Raw genomic sequence first — 25067 nt, forward strand, 5'->3', positions numbered from 1 at the left:
TCTCTTACAACAACGAAAAGGAAGTTACTGTACGTCAAGGGAGGGAGTGAGTGAGTGAGTGAGTGAGTGAGTGAGTGAGTGAGTGAGTGAGTGAGTGAGTGAGTGAGTGAGCGAGTGAGTAAGTGAGTGAGTGAGTGAGTGAGTGAGTGAGTGAGTGAGTGAGAGCGTGAGTGAGTGAGTGAGTGATCGGCAGGTAGTCTGTGTGTGCACAGTTTCATGATCTCGGCGCAGGCATGTGTGAAAGGAGAGGAGCTGGAATCTCTTTTGTGCTTATTCGTCGCCTCTGGGTATAGAAGACAGTGTCTTGCTGTGAATTTCACCTGTCAAAGGATGAAAGGATGCAGGGCCGGACTGAGAACAGAAACCGGCCCTGGCAAACTGCTCAGCTGGCCCCCCCTGGGGTCAGGGGGGGGTGCAGGTGAGCAGTTTGCGACGGCCGGTTTCGGCCGATTTTGTTACCGGGGGCCGACATTGCCGACCCCCGTAACAAAAACGGCCCCCAGAGGCCAAAAACCGGCCCCCACCCTAGCGGCCGACCGGGTAAACGCCCGGTGCCCGCTATGGCCAGTCCGGCCCTGAAAGGATGGAATGGAATCGACTTTCCCTCTTTGTAAAGTCCGATGCCTTTGCCGGGAAGGCGCAGGGCAGGGAGAGTTGACCCTGCCCTGCAGTTGAAGCAGACGGGGAGTGAAGCAGAGGAGGGAAGCAGGGGCGTGCACCGGGCGAGGGGTTGCTCCAGTGCATCAGTGGGGGCACGGGAGGGACGCAGAGGAGCAGGAGGAGGGGCTTCCGAGTGGAGTTATAGAGGAGTTGCTGCCCAGGGACAGGACAGTCAGAGTCGAAGCTACTCGTCGTCCTCTCGCCCCAGCCTGCAGAGGGAGCCCGCGGACCGCCCCAGCCATGCTCCTGCTCTCGACCCTGCTGCTCCTGCCCGCGGTGCTCGCGCTCCCCTCCGAGGGGCCCCACCAGGGCTGCGGGCAGTGCCAGCCGGCCCTGTGCCCCCCTCCGCCGGAGGGCGGCTGCGCGCAGGGCACCATGCTGGACCTCTGCGGCTGCTGCCAGCTCTGCGCCCCCGGGGAGGGCGAGCCGTGCGGGCCAGCGGGGGCCTGCGGGGCCGGCACCGAGTGCCTCAAGCTCCGCAAGCGCAGGAAGGGCCCCGCGGCGCCGGGGGTCTGCGTGTGCAAGAGCCGCCACCCGGTGTGCGGCAGCGACGGCACCACCTACCCCAGCGGCTGCCGGCTGCAGGCCGCCAGCGCCGCCGCCCAGCGGAGGGGCGAGGAGGGCATCAGCCAGCGGGCCAAGGGCGAGTGCCAGCAAGGTAAGGAGGGAGCCGCCGACCCCGCCCCGCGCACCTGCCCGCTCCCGGCCGGCTCCGCTCAGAGCCACCGGCCCCCTCCCTCTTCACGGCATCCTGTGCTCTCCACAGCCCTCGGCTTCTCCACGCTGCGCACCTCTCTTCACAGCCCCAAGAGCCTCTGCCACACTCCACGGCCCTCTCCCCTCTTCTTCAAAGTGCTCCGTTCCTCTTTAGAATTGACTGCTCCTTATGCACCGCTCCCGGCGTCTCTTCCCAACCCTCTACTCCTATTCAGAGACCCCGATCCTTTCCACAGCCCTCTCTATCCCTCTTAATAGCCCCAATGTTTTTCTTCTTTTCCCAGCCCTTTGCTAATCTTCACTGCCCTCTGTTCGTCTTCCAGGCTCTCTGCTCCTTCTCCAAGCACCTCGTGCCCGAGTCCGGTGTGCCTCTCCCAGAGGCTTATGCTTTTCTTCACCTTTCCCTGCCTCCTTCCCAGTCAGTCCTTGTCCCTCCTCTCACTACCTTGCCAGCTGGTCTCTATCTCATTGTTTTCCCCTCTCAATGAATGCTCCACGAGTCATTTCCGTTCTTCTATGCCAGTTGTGCCTTTTTAGTACCCTCCACCTGCCCCCTCCTCATCTCCTCGCGCCACTGTCTGCACTCTGTGTGTGTCGTCAGACCCCTCGCTTGACAGGCCGTAGTGCTCGCGCGCCGTGTCGCAGTTAAAGTTCTCAAGGGCAGCATGCACAGGCCAGACACGGATGCGTGCTCTGTAAAGTCAGAAACCATCACTTACGTGCGTGGACTGCTAACCCCCATCAACTCTTTAGTGACAGCCTGGTGGGTCGAAGTCACAAAGGCTGTATGGCATTTTCACACATTCCCATATATCACAAAATGGCCACACGTGACATCATGAAGTTGAGGTTTGAAACAGTCCGAACGAGGTATATTATTCATTTGTGGTCGTTCCTTCAATCCACAGAAGATGAAAGAGGGGGCAGGGGGGGCGGGGGGGGGGGGGGGGGCTGTGTTCCAGCTTTTTTGGGAAGAATGAGGGAGGCCCAATATCAATCAATTCGAGCAAACAGGAAAAGAAGGCATGACCGCTGCATTAGAGCAGCACAGAGTGCTGAGGTGGCCGTGGAACAGAGGACAGAGGTGAGAAGGCTTCCAGGCAGGGCCGTTTCTGCCATTAGGCAGGACTAGGCAGCCGCCTAGGGCGGCAAAAGGTGGGGGGGGGGGGGGGGGGGGGCAAAAAACATGCAGGCAGCAGCAGGACCAAGAGCCAGCAGTGCACCACGAGCCTCGGAGCCTGCAAACTGTACATACGATTCCAGGGTCTGTTCTGCTAGAGCGGACTTGCGTGTGGATGTGACCACAGGTGAGTAAGAAGTTAGAACATCATCATTCAGGCCTGCTGCATGTGACTGCGAACATGCAAAATATTTGTAGTGAGTCCTTACTTGTAATTTTAAAAGAGGCCTGTGAGTGAGTCTATGACCTCATCTCGGTCCTCACGGCCCCAGAGACGGGCGCACAACTGTGAGGGATATTGATGTTGACGTGGGTTTCATTTGTTGCAGCAGCAGGCCCTAACCCTGATTTTACTTTTTAAAACAAAAGCCAGGAATGGAAACATGGAGGCAATAAGGCGAAGCTGCTCCTAGCTAGCACTAAAGACGTGCGTGGAGGCGTCCGAAAAAAATAAAAAGAAGATAGCGAGCCTCTGAGCCACAAGTTTTGGCAAAGCCAATAAAACTTATGTTAATGTGCAAATTATTTAAACTGTATGCGTGCAAAATATTTAAACTGTATGTGTGAGTGCCTGTGCTTCATGCAATGCCAGACCTATTCGTTTAGCCAATGCTATTATATTTTAGATTCCTGGGCTGTTTGGATAGAAGTTTTTGAAAATATGTGTGTGTATGACTCATGCACATTTCCTGACAAAAAGAGCAAAGAAGCCTGATGCACAGAAAACGATTTTCTTTCTGTATGCAATGCACACATAAAATGAAAAACATAATGTGCAAGAATTCCCTGTGCTTTTGAGATGTACAATAATCCGTCCTGCATTGCAATGGAAGCAGGAGTGGTGCATTAAACATCCAGTAGCAAGAGGTAGGAGAGGGAAATTCTCCTCCGGGCTACTCTGTGGATATTTTGGAGACTTGGCTACAATAGGTCTTTCCGAAGCTGCTGCGTTTAGCCAGGCCTAATAAATAAAATAAGGTAGTCATGGAGATATTGAACCAATAGGGCTTAGAGAGTAGTGATTGGGAACCAAACACTCACCAGTTTTCGCCGCCACCGCCACGAGAGTCAAAGGGCAGCCAGCAGCAGCAGCAGCCAGCCACCGCCAAGAGTCCCTGGACACCGGACTCCGCGCCGCCGCTCTGGGAGACCACAAATCTCGGCAGGCCTCGCGGCGGCGCGTCTGCAGTGACGCGGGTCGTGCTGCGTGGGGGCGCCAGAGCCCTTGAAAGGAAGGAGAGCCCCGGCAGAGCGGGGGGAACCAAACACTCACCAGTTTTCGCCGCCACCGCCACGAGAGTCAAAGGGCAGCCAGCAGCAGCCAGCCACCGCCAAGAGTCCCTGGACACCGGACTCCGCGCCGCCGCTCCGGGAGACCACAAATCCCGGCAGGCCTCGCGGCGGCGCGTCTGCAGTGACGCGGGTCGCGCTGCGTGGGGGCGCCAGAGCCCTTGAAAGGAAGGAGAGCCCCGCATCGCGGGACGCGAGCGGGACGCCCGGGGCGAAGCCCGGGCAAAGGGCGGGCCCTCTGAGGCCCTCAGAGGTCAACAGTGGTCGGGCGGGCCACCCCACCAACACTCCTCTATAAGGTCAGTCTCCCAATAGGTTTCTACAATGGCTGATTGTACCGCTACAAGTAATAATGTTGACATCCTTATCCAGGACGCAGAGTCCCCTGTAACACTGCTAACGTCGTTTGAGGCATTGATAGACACTGCATTCAACGAGATAGTTGAGACTGAAAGGAGATTCTCTATGGGCCCAATGAGCATTAATCAACCACATGCCACGAGCAGTCTCAATGGCAATTCCCATATAAACCCTGAAATAACTGTTGTAAAACCCTCACATCCCGCTGTTGATGTACCAATTGTCTTAGACGATGATGACACTGTCACGTACATAGCTCCAGAAGTGGCTCTTGGCCATGCCCCAGTAATAACACCTACAGAGGCTGCTAACAAGGTATCCGATAAAGTTGTAGCCAAGAGAAAGAGGGGCACTGCTAAAATAACCCATAACAAACGGAAGCAGCCACCAAGGACTGTTAACCAACCTACTCCTCAAAGTATGTGGAATAAGGGGAAGAGTCAGAGGCTGGTCTAACATATAGTACCTACACAGGAACAACCGCATCTGGGTGACGTCGTTGTTATAAACAACGACGGGTCAAATTACATATCTATTTCCACCCAGACTGAATCCCCCTACGGAACTGACAAATCCAGTCATTATTCCAAGTCAGAGGGGAACCTTATTGAGACTATTGCAGATACCATTTTTAAAAATTTGGAAGGTCAAATGATCAAACAATTTAATAATATTTTTAAAAGACTTGACAAATTGGAGAATTTAATTAAAAACGAGGATGCAAAGAGAAAAGGTATAGCGAACTTGGACAAAATGAGAGTAGAACGTCTGCTAAAAGACCTTGAATCCACTACTCGTGTCCCCACTACTGGTGACCATGGTAACATCAGGGTAGTGGAACAACAAGCCACTACTAACCCAACGCAGTCTGTTACACCTAAGGTGATTAAAAGTAAGGGCACAACAGGCAGTAATCCGCCTGATCATCAAACTAACACCCCCTTACTCCCATGCAACCCTACACATGGACATGTTGCTCCGTCCAAACCCTCTGTCTCTGCTAACGCTGTAAGCGGATCATCAATTAATTCTATTAAAAAGAGTAACACAGCGATGCAGACCACCTTAGCACAGAAGGGTCCTGTTAACCCCAGCCAGCACGACAAAAAGACCACGCATGAGGACAACAGGCCTATCAAACATCAAGGCCCGGCCCTACATCTTCCACCCGAGGCTTGTCCGTATGTTTTAGTTCTGGCTGGTATCCCACCGCTTAGGGAAGGTCAAGGAGAATCATGGGTTCAACTGCACAATAAGTGTATAGACTGGTTAACAAAACACAAGGGGGTGGGCTATGATATTTCAAAAGAGATCATAACCACACGGCGAGTAACCTGGGTCGGTCCCCTTTACAAAAACATCAATGGGGACTGTATTGTAATTAACTTTAGAAACCCGGGTACTGCAAAATTCTTGTTGAACTACAACCCTGGTCGACATGGCCCATCTACTGTGGTGACCCCTCTACCATTAAAATATTTTTACCGTCCTCCCCACAAGATGATGCAACCCCCTCCAGTTTTTCCATTACAGAATAGGTTTGGAATATTCCAGGACCTGGACACATTGGACTGACTGCCCTCTGAAAGCACCGAACCACTTCCCGTGTGCTTTGAGGCAGTTCAGTTAGCGGAATCACCCCCAGAGGCGGCCCCGTTAACACTGGAGATCTCCCGATCTAGTACACTATGTGATCAACAGGGGCATGTTACAACTGAATCCGCCTCAAGAATCAACCAGGGTCCTTGTTTGAGGAATAATAAGAACAATAACTTAATAATTCTCAGTTGGAACACTGCGGGCCTGAAGTCCAAGATGGGAATTCCTTCATGGAGGGACTGTGTCAATTGCTATGACATATTAATGTTCCAAGAAACCTGGTGTGTTGAGGACCTATTGTTCGAGGGGTATAGTTGCCACAACAGGACTGTTCCGGTCCCTCTGGCTGGTCGTCCTAGTGGTGGATTGTCCATTTGGATAAAAATTTCTGCTGAAGCTAAAATTGACGAACTACAAACAAATTGTCCTAGTTTTATGGCACTCTCATACACCCAGAGGATAAAACTTTGTTTAATCAATTTCTATAACAATGATTTCTTGTCCCAACCTAACCCAAATTGGGTTAGGTCTTATTTGATTTTATTAATGAAATTATGGATGGACAGGTACACGGGAAATTTGATGGCATTTGTTTAGGGGGGGATTTTAATGCACATGTACATCCAAGAAACCCCCCATGTAAAAGAGGTATAGAACTGTTAGATTTTCTTGCTACTAGTGAACTTGTTAATTGCATGGAACATGCAGGTATGGAAAACCCCGCATCCCCATTTCCCACTTTCATTGGTCATGGGGGTGGTACAACAATCGATTATGTTTTCGTTTCACACGCCGTTGCAAAGGCATTAATAAAGGCAGAAGTAGTATGTGAAATCCACAGCGATCATTACCCAATTGCCATCCATTTATCATTGCCGAAGGGTAAGTGTCCAAGACATGAAATAGGCGCAAGGGGTCTGGAAGTCTCGACAGACAAGTTGAGGGTAATCTGGAAGGGAGCAGACAACAAGGGAATCCTGGCAGGAATTTGTAAAAAATACCCAATTTTGATCAAAGATTGTCTTACCACTGAGGACCATGGGGCTAACGTGATTAAATCATTTTCTGAACTCTGTACCGTAATTAAAGGTGAGATTTCCAGACCAGCCTCTAGTAAGGCTGAGGAAACGCCTAGATGGTTTGATGCCCCATGCTCCAAAGCAAATAGGATGCTTAGAGCTGCCTTAAAAGCTGAACCGAGGGATACCCCACGAGTAAGGTTGCTCAGAGCAGAGTACAAGCGTGCTCTACGCACCAGATCAAATGAATTACTTAAAACCCACTGGGATTCCCTGGCACGATCTGCTGACCTGAAAGATACCACTGGGTTCTGGAAGGAGGTAAAAGAAATAAGATCTATTGGTTCTAATTTGACTGAAATCAATTGTAACATTACTGGTCCTACCTGGGTTGCACATTTTGGTAAAATCTACGCAACACCAGATAATCCTCCTTTGTTGTTACCCCCTCTACACCCAATGTCTATTTCCACATCTGAGGTATTTGATGCTATTTTAGAAAGTGCCGGGAATAAAGCGCCCGGTTCCGATGGGCTCTCTATAGACCAGTTAAAATGTGAGCCCGATTTTTGGGCCCCATTGCTATGCAATGTTTTTAACAACTTAACCGACGGGCAAATCCCGGAAACATGGTCACGTAGCATTATTGTTCCCATCTTTAAAAAGGGCGACAGGCTGGACCCTGGGTGTTACCGCCCAATTTCCTTAATAGATAACACCTTGAAAGTTTTGGGACGGATCATATTTAAAAGGATAAGAACTTGGACCGATGAGAACAACATCCTACACCCTAGCCAGCTTGGGTTCCGCAGTAGTGTTGGAACGGTGGAACAATGCTTGAATTTGAACCTGATCATGGCAAAATATAACATTGCTAAGAAATCCCCTTTATATTTTGGTTTTATGGATTTGAGCTCGGCTTTTGATTTCGTTAACCGCTCCCGCCTCTGGTCTACCCTTCTTGAATACGGCTTAGATGACCATCTGGTACATTTTTTAGCTTTTTTACACCGTGATCTTAAAGCATGTGTACGTGTGAACCAAATGGGTGAAGTCTCTGATGATATTAGCATTGGTAGGGGGGTCAGACAAGGGTGTGTGCTGGCCCCTCTCCTGTTTATTTTGTATATCAATAAGCTAAGCGGCTCTCTGAGCACCCTAACTAGTGATGTGCCCCACATCAATGGAGTCCCTATACCCACCCTCCTTTATGCAGACGATGCGGTCCTGATGGGCCGCACTCCCAAGGCACTCCGTATTTTAATCTCAGGCTTTGTCCTTTTTATGGCCGATTTAGGCCTAACAACTAATTTTAAAAAATCACTGATCATGAGTTGTGGTCCAAAAAATCATAAAATCCCCCAGATCATTTCAGGGTCAAATGTTTTAAAAAGCACCAGCACTTTTCCCTACCTAGGGCTGCTATTTTCAAACAGTGGTACGTGGCATGCACATGTATCTTATGCCAGGAATAAGTTGGGCAAGGCCATTAACTGTGTAACCTCCTTGAGACAACCCAACCAAGCTGATGTAATAACTCCCCTGGTTAAGATATATCAAACCCAATGTATGCCAACCGGCACTTACGGCGCTGAGGTTTGGGGTTATACCAACTGCTCCCATATTCAAATAGAAGAAAATAGATTTTGTCGTAAGGTATTGGGGGGGGTTATCTGTTCTCCTAACTATGTATGTCATAACGAATTAAATATTCCTTACATAGAGGATTTTGTGAGATCCAGACCAGCATTATTCTGGATAAAGATATGGAACAACACAGCTGCTACCCTGACCCGTGAAATTATTTTGGACTGCCTAAAGTGTGATAGGGGACACCACATACCATGGCTGAAAGCAGTAAAAGAGTGCCTTGCAAGTGTGGGTTTGGGTTCTCTGTTTACATCACCAAACCTAATAAATCGCTCCCATAAGACCATCATTTTAAGGGCTTTGTATGACTTATATAGCGAAGAGCGTGATAGAAAGAAACTGACTAAATGCACGGTCGCAAAATATTTGGCCTACTCTGAACCACACACTAAAAAACCTGGCCCACCGTACAGATATCTACGCTTGCATCTTGGTAGATGGGTAAGGGGTTTATTGTTTCGCTTCCGTGATGGGAGTATAGTTAATCTACTGAACTTCCCGCGGGGATATAACAAACATCTCGAAACTCTAAACTGCCCTTGTAACCCTGACATGAAGCAAAATCTTATGCATTTCTTGTTCTTTTGTGGATTTTATAAAAAGCTCACCGTACATTATCTTATGCCCTATTGTAGGAAAAACGGATTGACTGATTTTAAATTGGCACTTCGGTCCTTCCTGGTATTGGGATCAGATGAAGTCATTTTTAGGATGAGTTGTTTCCTCAAAGCTGCTGTTAGATCGAGAATCACTCTTAATATTGAGGTATAACTATCGCACACTGCACTTTCTATCTTGCATCTTTTAGAGAATTTTTTTTTTTTTATCTACCTGTTTTATTTTTTGTAATACAAAAAATTCCATGTGTATATAGATAAAATTATGATAATGTGATGCCCATCCTTTTTAACAATGGTTTTAAAATTGTATTCTTAACAGTGTTTTTAAACAGTGTCTTTTAAACAGTGCTGTAAAATATTCTCTTCTTTTAAAAACTCAAAAATTTATCATTATGAAGGGGCAAATTTTGTATAGTTGTGAAATTATAAATGGATTTTGATCATGCTCGTTTGTCCTCGGACTATTCTCCAATTGTAATTACTGAATTGAATGTTTTTAAAATGTATTTTGTTTGTACTTTTATGGATGTTTTTTATTCCGAATAAAGATCTTTTGACTTGACTTGACTTGAGTAGTGATTGGTGCAAAGGGTGGGCAGAACGGTGTCCCTGGAGATCTCACATGATTCGACCTTCTACCAGAGCTGGGAAGGGTTCGCTCTGGCTGGTTCATCTACAATGATGCTGAGAGAGGAAATGTATGTAGTAGCGTCTGTTGCCTATACAGTTTTCTCCAGGTACATGGAATAATTCCTCTAGCCTGGATGACGGGGTGATAGAGATCGTAGTAAAAGAGAGGGGGCAGCATTTTTCAATTCTCGCCTAGGGCGGCAAAAAACCAAGAAACGGCCCTGCTTCCAGGAAGAACCCATGAACGCTGGTGTGAGAGGGGGGCTTTAAATATAAAATACAGATCTGTTAGGAGATGACCTGAGTATCTGCAGCGAGTCACTACTCCTACAAACTACACCGCCGAATGCATCCTGCTTATTTTCTGCATGTGGTTGTTGTAGGTGCTGACCCGGACGTATTTTAAACCATCACTTTTACTCAACTTTGACCCAGAATTTGAGAAAGCACTAAGGGGAAAATGGAGGAAGAGGAATAGTGGAAACGATGGACAAAGGAGGAAAGTAGGGATGAGCTTGCAATATAGCTATAAAAAGATAGGAAGTGTAGGGGTGGGAGAAAGAGGCTTGAGGTAAAATCAAGAATCGATAGCCTCGGGATTTATCAGCTATGGTATTCGGCAGCGAGAGCAGTGGATTCTTAAGAAACGCTTTGGACTACTGCGCTTAATTATTTAGTTAGTCATTTTTTACTTGCTAAGTACAGCACACAAACTTGTCACTGCCTGGGAGCAAGATCACACACTGCTGCATCCAAAACATGGGTTATCCTCTGAGTGCTTCTTATACAGACGGCATACTGCTAGGAAGGAACTTAAGAAAAAAATCCTCTTGTTTGTGTAATAACAATGTATTATGGGGAAATCGGTCACTTTTAGGTCCCCAGGAAACATTCTTAATTTTTTTTTTTTATGCCACAGTATTATTTCACCTTAGCGAGATCTTTGCTTGATGTTGCAGGGTATTACTTCTCACACTACACCCCACGTTCAGAGGTATCAAGATATGTTTAATCCCAACAAGCTATATAGCGTACTGTGTGGGTCAGAGTAACCCATGAGGTTCACGTGAAGATGGCGGATCTGCAGAAATATATCAGCAACTGAGCCACTGTGCTACTGGATGTCAAGCTATCCTGGCTGATGAGGGTTGAAACCCCGAAATCGGTCCTAGGATGCTTGTTTCCAGTCCAGGGAGGGCCTGACCTGGCAGTTCGGGCTGGACTGTTCCCAGTGGGCACAGGGTCAAGACTGATTTGCATATGGCTGGGTTCAAACTGGAATGGCATGGTGATAAAACAAACGATGGATTTAGGCCCAGATCTCTGTACTGGGGTGAATGTATGACATTGTTCTGCATTCTGTCCATCAACTGTTCTTTTTGCAACTGTGACACCCGAAGGCCAGAAATACCGTCATTTGTACAACAAAACAACAGATGCTACTCGAAACACAGCATTTGAAGTAGCCAGACAGCATCTGATCCTACTAAGCTACAGCAACTCTGCACTGTGGACACGCACAGATGCCAACAACTGCACTGCCTAAGCAATATGTCTACATGATGGGCCCCACCTAAGTATTAGCCAGTGAAGGTTACAACAGCAACACCTAAACCCCTATGAACTATGTTGCATAGTAAATTGATATTGAAGTATTACATGGCCACCATGCCAAATTTGGGCTGAGGCGGGCAGAAGTGAAGAACACTCATACGAGCTGTGCGACACATTTTGGCTCTCAGTTAGGTGAAACATTCTGGGCCCAGCAAACACACACAGGAACCTAATGGCCAACAATCTAAGATTCTGCTGACCAACGCTGCACAACACCGCTCCTGGATAGTCTGCCCAAATCTTTACGTAATCCCTTGCAAAAAACATGACATCTTCAATGTGATACATGCCCACCAAGGCGCAGCACCTACAAGCAGGGTGGTCACAGACAAAACCCATCCCACAGAATGCCATCACAAAACCATCAACCTATTGGACCAACACCAGTGCAGCATGACTTGACCAAGGCGACACACCAGGCTATTCTTTATCACAACCATCACCTAACTTTAGCATTAAATTGAGTAGGAGATTATGGTAGGTTCTGTATTCTTGGTTTTAACAATATCTATGTTGTCTTTGTATATGTATCTTTTTATGATCTCCTTTTGACGTGATTGAATAAGGAGTATTGGTTGATTGAGACGCCACACTGAGCCTCAGAGAGAAGTTGTTCTATGGCTCTCAGTCAGACATCACAGCTGCAGCGTAAGAAAAAGAGCTCATACAGACCACTCAAAGGTAGCCACATAAAAGGAGAACCCACTCAAAGCATGGTGCACTAGCAACCAAACCCCAAGGAAGGCATGGAGAGTGAGGAGCACAAAAAAAACAGGGGACTCAAGTTCAAGAGAAAGGCCCCAATGACAGCAGCCGGAGCAGCAATACACGGAAACTACCTGGAACAACACACAAAACCCTACATAGCAGCCCACCACACAAACCAGGAGGCTCAAGTTGAAGACAAAGGCCCCAAATACAGAAGCTGGAACACTAATATACTGAAAGTACCTGGAACAACACACAAAACCCTACCCAGCAGCCCACCACACAAACCAGGAGGCACTTACTATTTTGTAGGGCTCTCTTCAGAAGAACTATTCTATCCAGTGATAATGTATTCAAGATGTTCTTGACATTTATGTTGTGTAAATATCAACTTATTTCAGCGCATGGCACACAAAGAGTCAGTCAAGAAACCTAAAATGTATTTAAAATATCAAAATTGTGTTGTGTTCATCAATGACGATATTACCACTCAGACGATGTTGAATAAAGTGACAGATTATCAGGCAGATTTTCATGATAAATTCTGGGAAATCCCTCGATCCGTTTCACGCATTCTCCCATTGACCGTGGAGGTGGGTGTAGGGAATATTAATGCTACATTTAAATCTGAGGATGCTGAATGGAGCAGGAGACTGGAGTGCTACCTTAGATTTTACCTGAATTTGAACAGGTGGGAGGTTCATGAGTTCCATAATTTCACCCCCTCCCCTCCACCATTGGATAGTGCCACACTCATCTGCCTTGATGGGCTTCACCAGCTTGAGTCTTGAGTCTCTGTGGGACTGCACACAATTCATCCATGCCTGGCATACCCATACCATGCAGGCTGACTGGCAAAGAACATCACAAAAGTGATGAGTGGCAATGCTTGCGTTAAACTGAATCACTAGTAAATATTCTATTTACATACTATGTTATAATGTTGTAGCCTAGTGTACCACCAGAAAGAACAACCAACCACACACAAATCATTCTTGGCCCTGCCCCTTTTGTAGCAGTCCTACCCAAACTGTATAGGGTGGTAAGTGTTTCCATAAAAAGGGGACATGGAGTGTTTGTTTAGGGCTGGACTATCCCTTTTGGGTGGCAGCTAGACCAATTTGCTAATGGTTGGTCCCATTCTGCTGTGGCACAAAGAGTAAATAAAACTAGAATGAAGCACAGAGTATTTACCAGAGGTTGAAATTAATACAGGGGATGCAGAGATCAGTTTTTGTTCCTCTCTGTGAGTAACTCATATTATTATTAATACTAGCAGCCCGCCCCGACGTTGTCCAGGGGCAATGAGGCTTCAGGGCCTACCGCCCGCCTAGGCCCCCGCCCGCCCCGGCCCCCGCCCGCCCCGACATTGTCCGTGTCCCAGAGCCACCTCCCGCCCGGCCCCCTCCCGCCCCGACATTTTACGTGTCCCTTTCCCTTACCTGAGGCGCCGCTCCTTCCCGCGCTCCTGACTTCACAGCCGCTTATCACCGCTCCTCCCCGCCTGTCCGCTGCTCCTCTCCACTCCTCCCCGCCTGTCCACCGCTCCTCCCCGCGCTTATGTCCGCCGCTCCTCCTCGTCATCACGCACGTCGTAGCCAGCGCTACGTCGCAGCCAGCGCTACGTCGCGGCCGGCGCTACTTCCAGGGGACTACTGTTTTTTAAGTTGCATTTTTAAATTTACATTTAATTTTTATTTTATATAGCCTATGTCCATCTGCACACCCTGACATTTTTAACGATGTATCGGGTGTGTGGATTGGCGCTGTGGTTCCCGAGTTTACCTGGCTCAAAGGTTTGTGTTCTCTCTTTATAATAGTAGTATAGATTATTATTTGTATAAATAAAGAGCAGCTGCTGCCTACAAGGCATCCTGGTGCTAAAGCTATACCACAATAAGGTGTGGATCTGCTGAGACCAAGTGTGGTTTATGTATGTGTGTAGAGCCAGGATTGTAGGCTGTGCATGATCCAGTCCTTGGATCGGCTTGCTAACTGCTCACTTGATGGTGACTTCAGTTGGTGAAAATGCTACAAGCAGGAACAATTCTGCTGGAGGCTCTATTTAGATGTTCCAGTGTCTCCCAGTCGGTGGTTTTGGAGGTCTATGTCGGAATATCAAGCATAAAATCTCAGGTTAGCTTCATGTGTATATATACATAAACAATATGCTCACTGTGCCACTGGATTCAAGCTAGCCTGGCTTATGAGGGGCGATGCCCCAATACTGGTCCCAGGATGCTTGTTTCCGATCCAGGCAGTTGGCAGTTCAGGCTGGACTGTTCCCATGAGGAGCAGGGTCAATACTGATTTGCATATGGCAGGTCTAAACTGGGGTGGCGTGGTGAGCAATAGAGCAATGGATTAAACTGAGATTTGTGACTGGGGGGTGAATGTTTGCCTTGTTCACCATTCCATCCATCATTTGTTCTTATTGTAATAGACAATGCGTATGTCATCAAGCTATGTCGATGTAGAGTTAACCATAGAAAATGTGCACTTATTTACTTTATCTCCTCGATATTTTGGCTTCCAAATTCTAGTAACTCAAGATTCCCTACTCGATATTCCAGTCTACAACCCTTTTTGACCCATAAGAATCTCAGAGTAGTTACGGATGCGTGGTAGTTCGGGTCTCCAGTTGGACTCCATGATGTGCTTTCATTTAACTCTTTGGAAGAAGATGATTTTGGGACTTACAGTTATTTTCAGACAAGGCCGTGACAACAATATGGACAAGATTAGTTGGTTCAAATGCGTTCTCCCTGAACTTTCATGGGTAGCGCCCTCAGCAGTTGGCTCGAGGGCTTTAAGGAGCTTTGTGGCAGGTGCTTTCCTGAACGCCTACCATATGGATAGATTGTCATTTTCATTAGAGGAGCTGCAGTGTGACTACTCTACGGGGCACCTGCTTCTGAACAGAAGGAACAAGGCTTCCAGCAGACAGACTAGACCAGGTGTAAGATACAAGAAATGTAGGAAGCACATCGGTTTGGAATTCGCAATAGAAAGTGTCCACATACAATTACATACGACAAACAAGGCTTAGAATTCGGCCGTTCTTCTGCTCCTTACCCCCCTCGGGGTAAGCGATACCACGTGTATCAGTAATTCCACGGGGGAGGGTGAGAGGGGGGTTGAATTACCCCATTACAATTTGGACCCGAGAAGTCATGCAGAATTGCCAGGAGGATCCAGAATACTGGACCTAATTCCTGCAGTTATTTTCCATTTTCCCCCAGGGGTTCTACCAGACATGGGTGGGACACAACAACTCCAACAGGGTTACCTCAGATCTTGCAATCTTCACAAGGACTGTTATTCCCGTTACTGACCACAGTGCTTAATTTGAGCTGGTGGATTCCAGTGCTCTTCACCAGCACATAAGTGTCAACACTGGGGCTTGTGGCAGTCCGTCACAAGGTGGTGCTGTCTGGCTAATTTCGAGATCACCACAATAACAGTTAATTATTAGTATACTATGCATAAAAAATGACTATTACGTGCTGCCCCAGCCATTTCTATAGTTTTGGGGGCTAAAATAGTACGAAATGTCACGCTTGTAGGAGTGGGTTGGTTAGCAGTTGTGTTGTTACTATCATTGGCAGTGTGGCAGGGGCAATGTGTGGTGCAAGATGCAGTAACCTCATGACCAGATCCCTGGCACTTATTTTTTTTTTTACAAATTAAGCATTGACTAACCTCCATTTGTTTTACCCTAGGACTCCTATTAAGGCCCTTTATGGCAATATGTCCCAAATAGGATTTCCCATGTCCCGTTTTGGTCATAAGCATATTGTGTGTGTGCTCGCCTTTATATTGATTTAGTTGCTGGGCACGCCTCTCCAAGGAATGCTGAGCACACATTCACAAAGGCTGTGCTTGATGAGTGCAGCCGATGGCGGGAATTTCCAGATTGTGAATTAATGCTCGCAGAAACATGTTTGGACTAATTTGTCATCAGAAGAAAAAAAATGTTGGCAAGAATGTTTCTGTTGCCGTTGTCTGGGGAAGTACTCCAAGATTTACTTTAGTGAGGGAAATACAACTCTCGTGTAGACAGAGCCAGAGAGCAGGAATTGCCTTGTTAGCATTTCAATGCGAACAGTGTAAACAAAAAACGTAATTTCTTGTGTCATCTTTGGTCTTGAATACTGTAAGGCAAACGCTCGCTTTCATTTCACCTTTCAGAAGACAGATTTGAAGTCCTCGCATGACAGCAGCTGCGCCATTCCCCCTAGGCAGGCATCAGTTTGAGTTCGGATCTCGCAAATTCTTTAGTGCCAGAAAAAAGTTCACGTTTAGGGTCGATTTTGTGTTGAATTTGCCTCGGGCTTCATGTGGTTTGATATTTTGAAGTTCCAGATTTCTTACACGAGCTATTTTATCATGCTCTGATTATGATTTATGAGACATCGAAATAGAAAGGGATCGTTTTAAATTCATCTTTAGGTTTTCAATGTTTGTAATTCAAGTTTTATTTGTATATTTCCACTGTTATATTACTGGCATGACTTGTCTTTGTTTATATGTGTAATTTGCTCCTGTGAATGGGATATGAAACTACTCGCATACGTATGTTTTGTACTGGAGTGTGCATTAGCTGAGGCACTAGGTAAAATGTACCTTGATTGCATTTATTTGCTTCACTATCAAACCCAGGAGTCTCTAAACGAGCTCGAGAAGCCCTCGTGTGCACAAAATAAAACCACCTTGAAAGCAAGCTGTTGTGTGCAGTTTGTTATGGCTCAAACCTGGCCCTAAGACACCAGAGGGCTTTACAACAGAAGAAGATCAGTTACTCATTTTTTTAAAGCACAGGGGGTGATTTAGCGTTTGACAGGCCAGATACTCTGTCACAAACAGGACAAATATCCTGTCTGCGACACTCAGGGCCCGACTGGCCATAGCGGGCACCGGGCATTTCCCCGGTAGGCTGTGAGGGCGGGGGCTGGTTTTGGACCCCTTGGGGCCGTTTTTGTTACCGGGGGCCGGCAATATTGCTATTTAGAGTGGACGGTCTGATCGGTGAATTAAGGGACAGAAAAAGATAACACCCACTACCAGGGCGAAAATTCCCAACGTGTGGGCTTCATTAGTTTTTTGTTTTTCAGTATTGACATTTCACTTTGGAACTTTCTTTTTGAAAGGTAAAAAGGCTTATACGTTTGGGGGACGGCTTCAAAACAGAGGGCAGCCTTCCATCAAACCTTTTTGTAACTGGAAGGCAGTGCTTAATTTGTAAAAAAAAAATAAGTGCCAGGGGCCTCATCAGGAGGCCACCCCAGCGTACAACACCCATTGCCACTGCCGTCACTGCCAATGACAGTACTTACACTACTACTAGCCATCACACTGCTACACATGTGACAGTTCAGACTGTTCGAGGTCCCCCCAAAAGCTATTAGAATGGCTTGGGAGGCAGGTATTAGTTGTTTCAATGTCTATTTGCTTAATAAAGGGGAGGTAAGGCCTTTTCCTTTCTGGCACCCAAGTGGTGGAACGCCCTCCCTTTGGAATTAAGATCCAGTCCCTCTTTGCAAACTTTTAGATCCGCGCTTAAAACTCATCTTTTCACACTTGCATACCCGTAGTGGTATTTTGTATTTTCTGTTTATTGATTTTGATAGGCGCCTTGATACCTTCGGGTTTAGTCTGCGCGATACAAGTTGCATAATAAATAAATAAATAAATAAATAAATAAAGAGCAGTTGTTGTGGTCATCTCTATATTACACAAACAGCACCACCATGTGGTAGCTGTCATAAGCCGGTGTTGTCAAGTAATTGCAGGTGCCGAACACCGGAACCACGGTTCAATTTAAGCTCTGCTTGCACACCTCGTTTTTTTCATCATAATCGGCGCAATGCACCAGTCTTTTTTATTTTGTAGAGTTTTATATAGCGCAAACTAGACCCAAGAAATTGGGTATCAGAGCCCTTTACATGAGCACCAGTTTCAATACAGATGGACGCATTCATTTTTGGTAGGCACGGGGAGAGTGTCATTTACCCAGAATCACAGGATGCTGGGCTTCGTTGCTGCGACTCCAACCGGTTCCCCAGCTTCGAGGTGGACTGCTCTAACCGTAAGGCTATATCCTCTCCCCTGCTCTAGCCCTAAGATTCCCTCCTGTTGATGCACCTAGCCAGATTTTTTGTAGTACTCCCCAAAAATGTGAACTTTGAATAATCACACTGCACTTCTGATGCTCATGCTATCTTATTTCAGTCCACAGTTCTTATTTTGTGCAGGTGGATACAAATTTTTGTGGACCAGGATTTATTTTTCAGCATCAGACACTGCCACAGAACAAGAGATAAAGCCAGAAAGGCCAATAAGAAGGTTGAAGAGAAAGCTAGGGAAATAATTACAACAAGAGTTAGCAGGGGCACAAAAGAACCTGTAAGTGTGAGTTTAAGAGGCAGGAACTGTAGGGCGGTGAACGAAAAAGAGCCATGAGTTAGAACTAAGTCATCAACGCAGCCTTTTTTCGAAAACTCCACCATGCCGCAGCGCCAGTAGTAGCTCGGGGCTGGCCATTTGGACACTATTTCCCCAATAACCTGCAGGCTTGGGGCCTAATTTCAGAGCAAAATGGGCTCCCATCACCCAACCAGGCCTTCATTCCCCATTCTAGTGGCGGCCTCCTACAGTGTGGAGCTGGCTTGCTTTGGTTGCTTTTGGTTTCCAGTTCAGCCCCGTGGGAAAACTTGGGCCTGCCCCAGGACTTACGTTTTCTTCAAATTAAGCAGCAAGAAGCCGCACACTTTGCCCACTGCGCCATCTCTTCTGCAGAATGCCCTGGACCCGTGTTGCCGCTTTAGCCACCCCGTTCTGCAGATTTCCCCTTTCCAGCTTTGCTCTGCCCTACATGCACAGCGCGTTGCAGGCGCTGCGCGTGCTTTGCAAACACCCTATTAATGCGTATTCCTCGTTACCCTCGGAACGGACCCCCCTGCTGAAGAGCAAGCAAGGCTACAGAAGGAATGCTGAGATTACACGGCTCACCGAGCATACTGCCGCTAAATTGAACCTTCAATACAGCTGCGTTCCCATAAACTCCCTTAACCCACATTTGCATAAGTGCAGTTGCCCACGCCACCCTGGCTGCAGAGTGGGAGGGGATTCCCGCACGCTTAAAGTTTCTGAATCAGAAGTCTCGAGGTGAGGCACCACATCTTTTAATCCCGATGCGACCCGTGATTCTCGTCACGGGCCTGATCCACTCAGAACTGGGGCCGAAGTTGTAGGTTGATATATATTTGTGCAATATCTATCGCCGCTATTGTAATGCCTGAAAAGTGCAAGTGTGTTACGTGCCTTTTCTCAGACAGTGGCCTTTTCATGTGTTCCCAGGAGCGCACCCCTGCCCAGAGTAGATTCACCCCTTAGAGGTGCAGCGCTCCTACATATTACTTATTTATTTAATAGTATTTGTTGAGTGCGTGTTGACCCCAAGTAGCATTTTGGCTCAGAGAATTGAGGACCTGCCCTAACTTGTCTATGTGCATAAGTAAATCTTAATGGTATTAATGAAGCTCCTACCTTATAATTTTTTTAAAATTATGAATTCAGGGGTTGACCTCAGCGAAACAGGAAATGAGTTCCACTGTTTATAGGGCCTGGGGTCAAGAAGACTACTCTTCTCCCAATCCTGGTCCTGCCAAACCATGGACCCATAGCACTTAGCTGATTAAATGGCGAGTACAGGATAGTATCTTTCTAGTTTCTTCTGAAGAATTTCCAGGGCCTTTCCTTAGATGGGTCTTTGCACCATCCACATGACTTTAAAGATTATTCTAACCTCAGCTCGTGGCCAGCACAGTACTTTTAGTCAAGATGGGATGATGCAAAAGTTCAGTCTCCAGCAAGCAGTCTGTCTGTAGTTTATTCGGTCTGCTCAGTACAAGGCAGATGCACGTAATGTAGTTTCTAGTCAAGGCAGGAACCTATTAGAACACAGATGGCCATGGTACTTTTTGGGACTATGAGAAAGCGAAAGGTCTTTCTCAGCATTTTAAATGTAAATAAACAAGAAGATATGAAAAATGAAATCAATAGTAAATCCCATATTACAAATCACTTTCACTTGTTCTGGAAAAACTCCTATATCCTTTGTAAGAAGGCTGTAGACTGTAAAATGCCCTACCCCCGCCACTATTACCTCTGTAGGGTAATTGTAATTCTGGTTGTAAATTGTAATTCATAAAGGGAAAATGTGAGATGTTATTGGGTCGTGTGTGTCTGTTAGATGAATTGGATAGGAGGAAGGAAGATTTTGAAAGGATGCTTGGCAGTCCGTAGTAGTCAGAAAGCTTTGGGTTGAGTCAGAGTGGAGAGACAGGCACAGGTGGAAGGTTTTTTTTAATAATACATTTTTTTGGGGGGTATCACTGAACCACAGTGGAATACCTCATTGGGTACCACAGTATCAGCACCTGGTACCACAGTACCCATGACCCAAAATGTATTTTATTTTTGACTTGGAGGGGATCTTTTTCAGGACTCAGGGACTTAGTCCCGAAATCCTGTAATGGCTCCAACAGCATATTCTCCATGTTGTGGCCAATCAATCAGGATCCGCCCATCCACTTTGAATGAGTCAGTCAGATCATATCTGGACACTAACAGGACAAATATCTCTAACCTTTTTACCAGTGTTAACCACTTCCGCCCCCCAGTCACTTTTTTCAAATGCTAATTTCTTTAAAATCACTAAATGCATTGACACCAAAAAAACATGCTTTCAGAATAAAGTTCCTTTTCTATGCAAAATTTTGTGAAGTCCCATTTAGCCTTTTTTCTGTCCTGGAGAGCAAACTTTCTTACAAGAGTTAGCATAGGAAATATCACTTTTTGGACATCCTCCTTTTCTTGCCGCCACTTGATGGATCGGCGCTAAACTTTCCATAAAGAAGCCAAAGTGGATGAATCTGTTTTTTTGAGAGTTTTGTGCAGATTCCCCAAACAACAAAGTTATTAAACAAACTCTTACAAAACCAGTGAAATTCAGCAGGTCTAGTTATCTAAGCTAGCTATAACTTGCCCCTGTAAATCACTGCTTAAGACCTCACATATTACATCACTCATGACATGGTCAGTGAAGTAATATCACTGATGACATCTCAAATGTCATCACTGATACTTCATCTAGTGAAAATAGGTGTTTTTAAGAGTTAATAGGTGATAAAAAGAGATAATATCCTACTGCAAAAGTTAGATTACTATACAAATTGTACACCTAATGAGTGATACTATCTCTAACATGTGTGATCCGACTGGGTGTCTAACTGTCTGTATCTGTGTGTGAGTGGGTGTGTGAGTAGTTGTATGGGTGTGTGAATGCATGCATTAGTGACTGAATGTGTAAACAAAGAAAACACAAGGAGACAATGGACGGTTCGCTGAAACTTTTCAGACACCCACCCCCAGTCACAGATCAGGGTTGATTCCATCATTGTTCTTTAGTTTACTTCGGCACCCCAGTTCAAACCCAGCCATCTGCAAATCTGTCTTGACCCTGTTCCTCATGGGAAGAGTCCAGCCCGAACTGCTAAGCCAGGTATCCCTGGACTGGAAAAAAGCATCCTGGGACCGGTTTCGTGGTAACACCCCTCATCAGCGAGGCTTTGGGTTGGATCCATCATCGTTCTTTAGCTCAATGTGCCACCCCAGTTCAGACCCAGTCATATGCAAATCAGTCTCAACCCTGGCCAATCTGTGAACAGTCCAGCCCGAACTGCCTAGCCAGGTCTTCCCTGGACTGGAAACAAGCATTCTTGGGCCAGTGAATGGATTTGAGTAGGTCTGTAAGTGTGTCAGTGGTTGTGTCAGTGGTTGGATGGGTGAGTAAGTGGTTGTGTGAGTGGCTTTATAGGTGGGTAAGTGGGTGTGTAGTGACTGTATGGGTTAATGAGTGGGTGTCTGAATGGCTGTATTAGTGACTGACTGGGTGTGTAAGGGCTGTATGGGTGAGTGAGTGGCTGTTTGAATGGGTGTTTGGTTAAGTGAGTTGGTGTGTAAGTGGTTGTATTGGAGAATAAGTGCCTGTGTGAATGGATGTAAGGGTGAGTGAGTGGATGTGTGAGTACTTGTATGGATGTGTGAATGGGTATATAAGTGAGTGTGTGGGTGTTTGGGTGAGTGTGTGATTGAGTCTGTGAGTGAAATGCTTGTATGGGTGAGTGAGTGGCTGTGTAGGTAAATATGTGGATGTGTGAGTAGCTTTCTGGGTGGGTGTGTGGCTATGTGACTGGCTGTACGTGTGAGTGACTGGTTGTATGAGTGACTGTACCGGTGAGTCAATGGTTCTGGGAGTGGCTGTATGAGTGAGTGTGTGAGTGGCTCTATGGAGCTGTGAGTGAGTGTGTGAGTACTGGTATGGGTATGTGAATGGGTATGTGAGTGGTTGTGTCAGTGTGTGAGTGGGCATACAAGAGGTTGCATGGAGTTGTGAATGAGTGGGTGGAGAGAGGTTCTGTGGATGATGTCATCAGTGATGTCATTTGAGGTCTTATCACTGATGTCATCAGTGATGTCACTGACCATGCCATGAGTGACGTAATATGTGAGGTCATAAGCAGTGCATTATGGGGGCATAAGTTATAGTTAGCTCAGATAACTATAACTGCTGAATTTCACAGTTTTTTTATGAGTTAAATCAGAGCTTAACTATAACCTCACTGTAACCTTTTGGTTTTTCTGTTAATTTCTACGGTGTTTCAAATTCTATTTCCTACTTTTAACATCCCTACAACCTTTGTTTTTTTAAACTGAGTTTCTATGTTTTTTTTAATTAGTATTTGTGTTTGCAAAGTGGTGGGGGAGGGGCTCCTACCAGCTCTCAGGAATCATGCTGTGTCAGAGTTATGGAAAATAAGTCAAACAGTCGTGCCCCAGGAGGCTCATTTGCATACTGATGGAGAAAGGGGTCTGGGCCTCCAAAAACCTCTCTGCAATCCGCAGCGTGGTACATACTGGAGGTAACAGGAGTGTTTCTTGGCCCCCAAGGACCCTCAAGAGCCTGGGAGACTTCATCATCCAACTAGTAATGCACCAGATTGTGGGTTTGCAGAGTGGTGCAGGAAGAGGGCAGGGCCTCCAATCACCTCTAAGCAATCCCCCCTGTGTGGGACCTACTGGAGGTAACAGGATGGGTTGTTTGTCCCTAAAGACCTTCTGCAGCCAAGGGGACTTCATCCCCCAATCAGTTGTGCATCAGGAGACGCGTTTGCTGAGAATTGTGCTGAAAGGGGGAGGGGCCTCCAACGATTTGCCGGTCTGGTTTTCAAACATTTTTAAAAAATGTATTAGGGGAGGGGAGCAGCGTGGCCCCCCTTTTCTGAGCCAATTTTGGCCCTGGGGACCCTATCCCCCGGGCAAATCCTTTTTTGAATGGGGGGTGTGCAGCCCCCTCCCAGGGCTGATTTTGGCCTTGGGGATCCCATACCCGGGGGCCTAGCCATTTGTAATAAAAGGGAGTGGGGCTGAGCGACCCACCCCACTCCCAGGCCGATTTCGGCCCCGGGGACCCACCCCCCAGGGCCCAGCTTTTTTATAAAAAATAAATAAATAAGGGGAGGGTGGTCCGTGCAGTGCCTCTCCTGGACCCATTTTAACCCCGGGAACCATGGTTCCATCCAGGACACCCACTCACAACTATTGGGGCCCGCAAGGGGAGCCTCAAGGCAGCTGCTGAACATGCAGCTCCCTCTCTGTGAAAGCGTTTGCTATGTCTTGGTGGGAGTGGTAAAGCTCTCACCAAGCAATAGCAAACAGCTATGTCCGCGGGGGTACCCCCAAGGACTTAGCAGGAGCGAGCCCTGGGGATTGGCGATCCCCAGGGCCATCTGTGACTCCAGAAGGGGGGTCGAGCGCCCCCATCTTTCTTACTGTAGGCCCTGCCCCGGGGAGGTGTTGTTCCCCTGGGCCCAGAGTGGCCCAGGAGAGGAGCTGAGCCCGGTGGGGTCCCTGAGGCCCCCCACAAAAAATGTATTCATGGTCTAGAGGAGGTAGTGGTCCCTGGAGCACAAGGTCCTTGAAGCACCCCTGAGTTGTTGCTGATGTATGGCCTGGGAGAGGTGGTGTCCCCGGGGGTCCAAGAGGCCCCCCATTTATCATTAAACAAGCCCCAGAGAGGTGGTGGTCTGTGGGGCATGAAAAGCCCCAGTAGGGGAGCCAATGTGCCCTCTCTCCTTTATTTGGAACATGCCCCCGGGAACTGGCCCACCCGGGGGCCAATAATCAATAAAGCACGGGAGCCCGCTCTTCGTTTAAAAAAAATATGTCTGCCGGATCCGCAGATCCAGTGCAGCTTCCGAAATCTTTTTTTTTTTAAATGCTGTATGGCCTTGCGGGGTACCTGTAGGACCCCCCAAGAGACCTCAGTGGTCAGGTTATTTTTACCTGCCCCCTTTTCTCTTTTCTGGTACTTGGCTCAAGCCAAGTCCCAAGATTGCGGCCAACACTTCTTGGTTTGAATTGTTGGAAGCCAATCAGATCTCAGCATTAGATCAGTAGGGGTCGCGCCGTGTCCCTATATGTACAGATTTGGATTCCAGTTAATATTTCCAACTTACTGAATGGATTTACCCCAGATCACAAAAAGGCACTTCCCTGGACCAGCATCTACAGTCCTGCCAAATTTGGTGTAATTCCATTCTATAGTTCAGGCTGTAGCCGTGTCTAAATGTTCTATGGGAATTAACATGGTAAACACAAGTTTTTTGACCCCCCCCCCCCCTCCCTTTTCTCGGCCCCGCTTGACGGATCACCCTGAAACTTTCCATGCACAACAAGAATCAGGAGGGCCCTTTGGGTGAATAGTTTGTGAAGGTATGTCAAATGACGCCAACGATATAGGCAAGTCAAAAAATGCTTTTCCTATGGAAGCTAGGTTATAACTATAACTAGCTACTGATGATTGGTATATATATATATATATACACTTGGGCGGTATTTTAAACCTTAGCAACGTGGTCAAATTCACCTGGGCACAGTCAGCTACTGAACCGGCAC

At 47.0% G+C, this 25067-nt stretch overlaps 1 protein-coding gene across 2 annotated transcripts in view; it reads left to right on the forward strand.

The window, feature by feature from the left end:
- Window positions 1–684: 684 nt before the first annotated feature.
- Window positions 685–25067, forward strand: part of IGFBP7 (insulin like growth factor binding protein 7) — a 144900-nt gene continuing 120517 nt past the window's right edge. Inside the window, exon 1 of one of the 2 annotated variants that reach the window (XM_086961975.1) lies at window positions 685–1318. In XM_086961975.1, the coding sequence (XP_086818101.1) occupies window positions 901–1318 (418 nt within the window). In that variant the 5' untranslated portion in view covers window positions 685–900. The remainder of the gene's footprint in view (window positions 1319–25067) is intronic. The other variant, XM_086961976.1, reaches the window with a different exon arrangement.

This window comes from Lissotriton vulgaris, chromosome 3_1, assembly GCF_964263255.1.
Source record: "Lissotriton vulgaris chromosome 3_1, aLisVul1.2, whole genome shotgun sequence".
Classification (NCBI taxonomy): Eukaryota; Metazoa; Chordata; class Amphibia; order Caudata; family Salamandridae; genus Lissotriton; species Lissotriton vulgaris.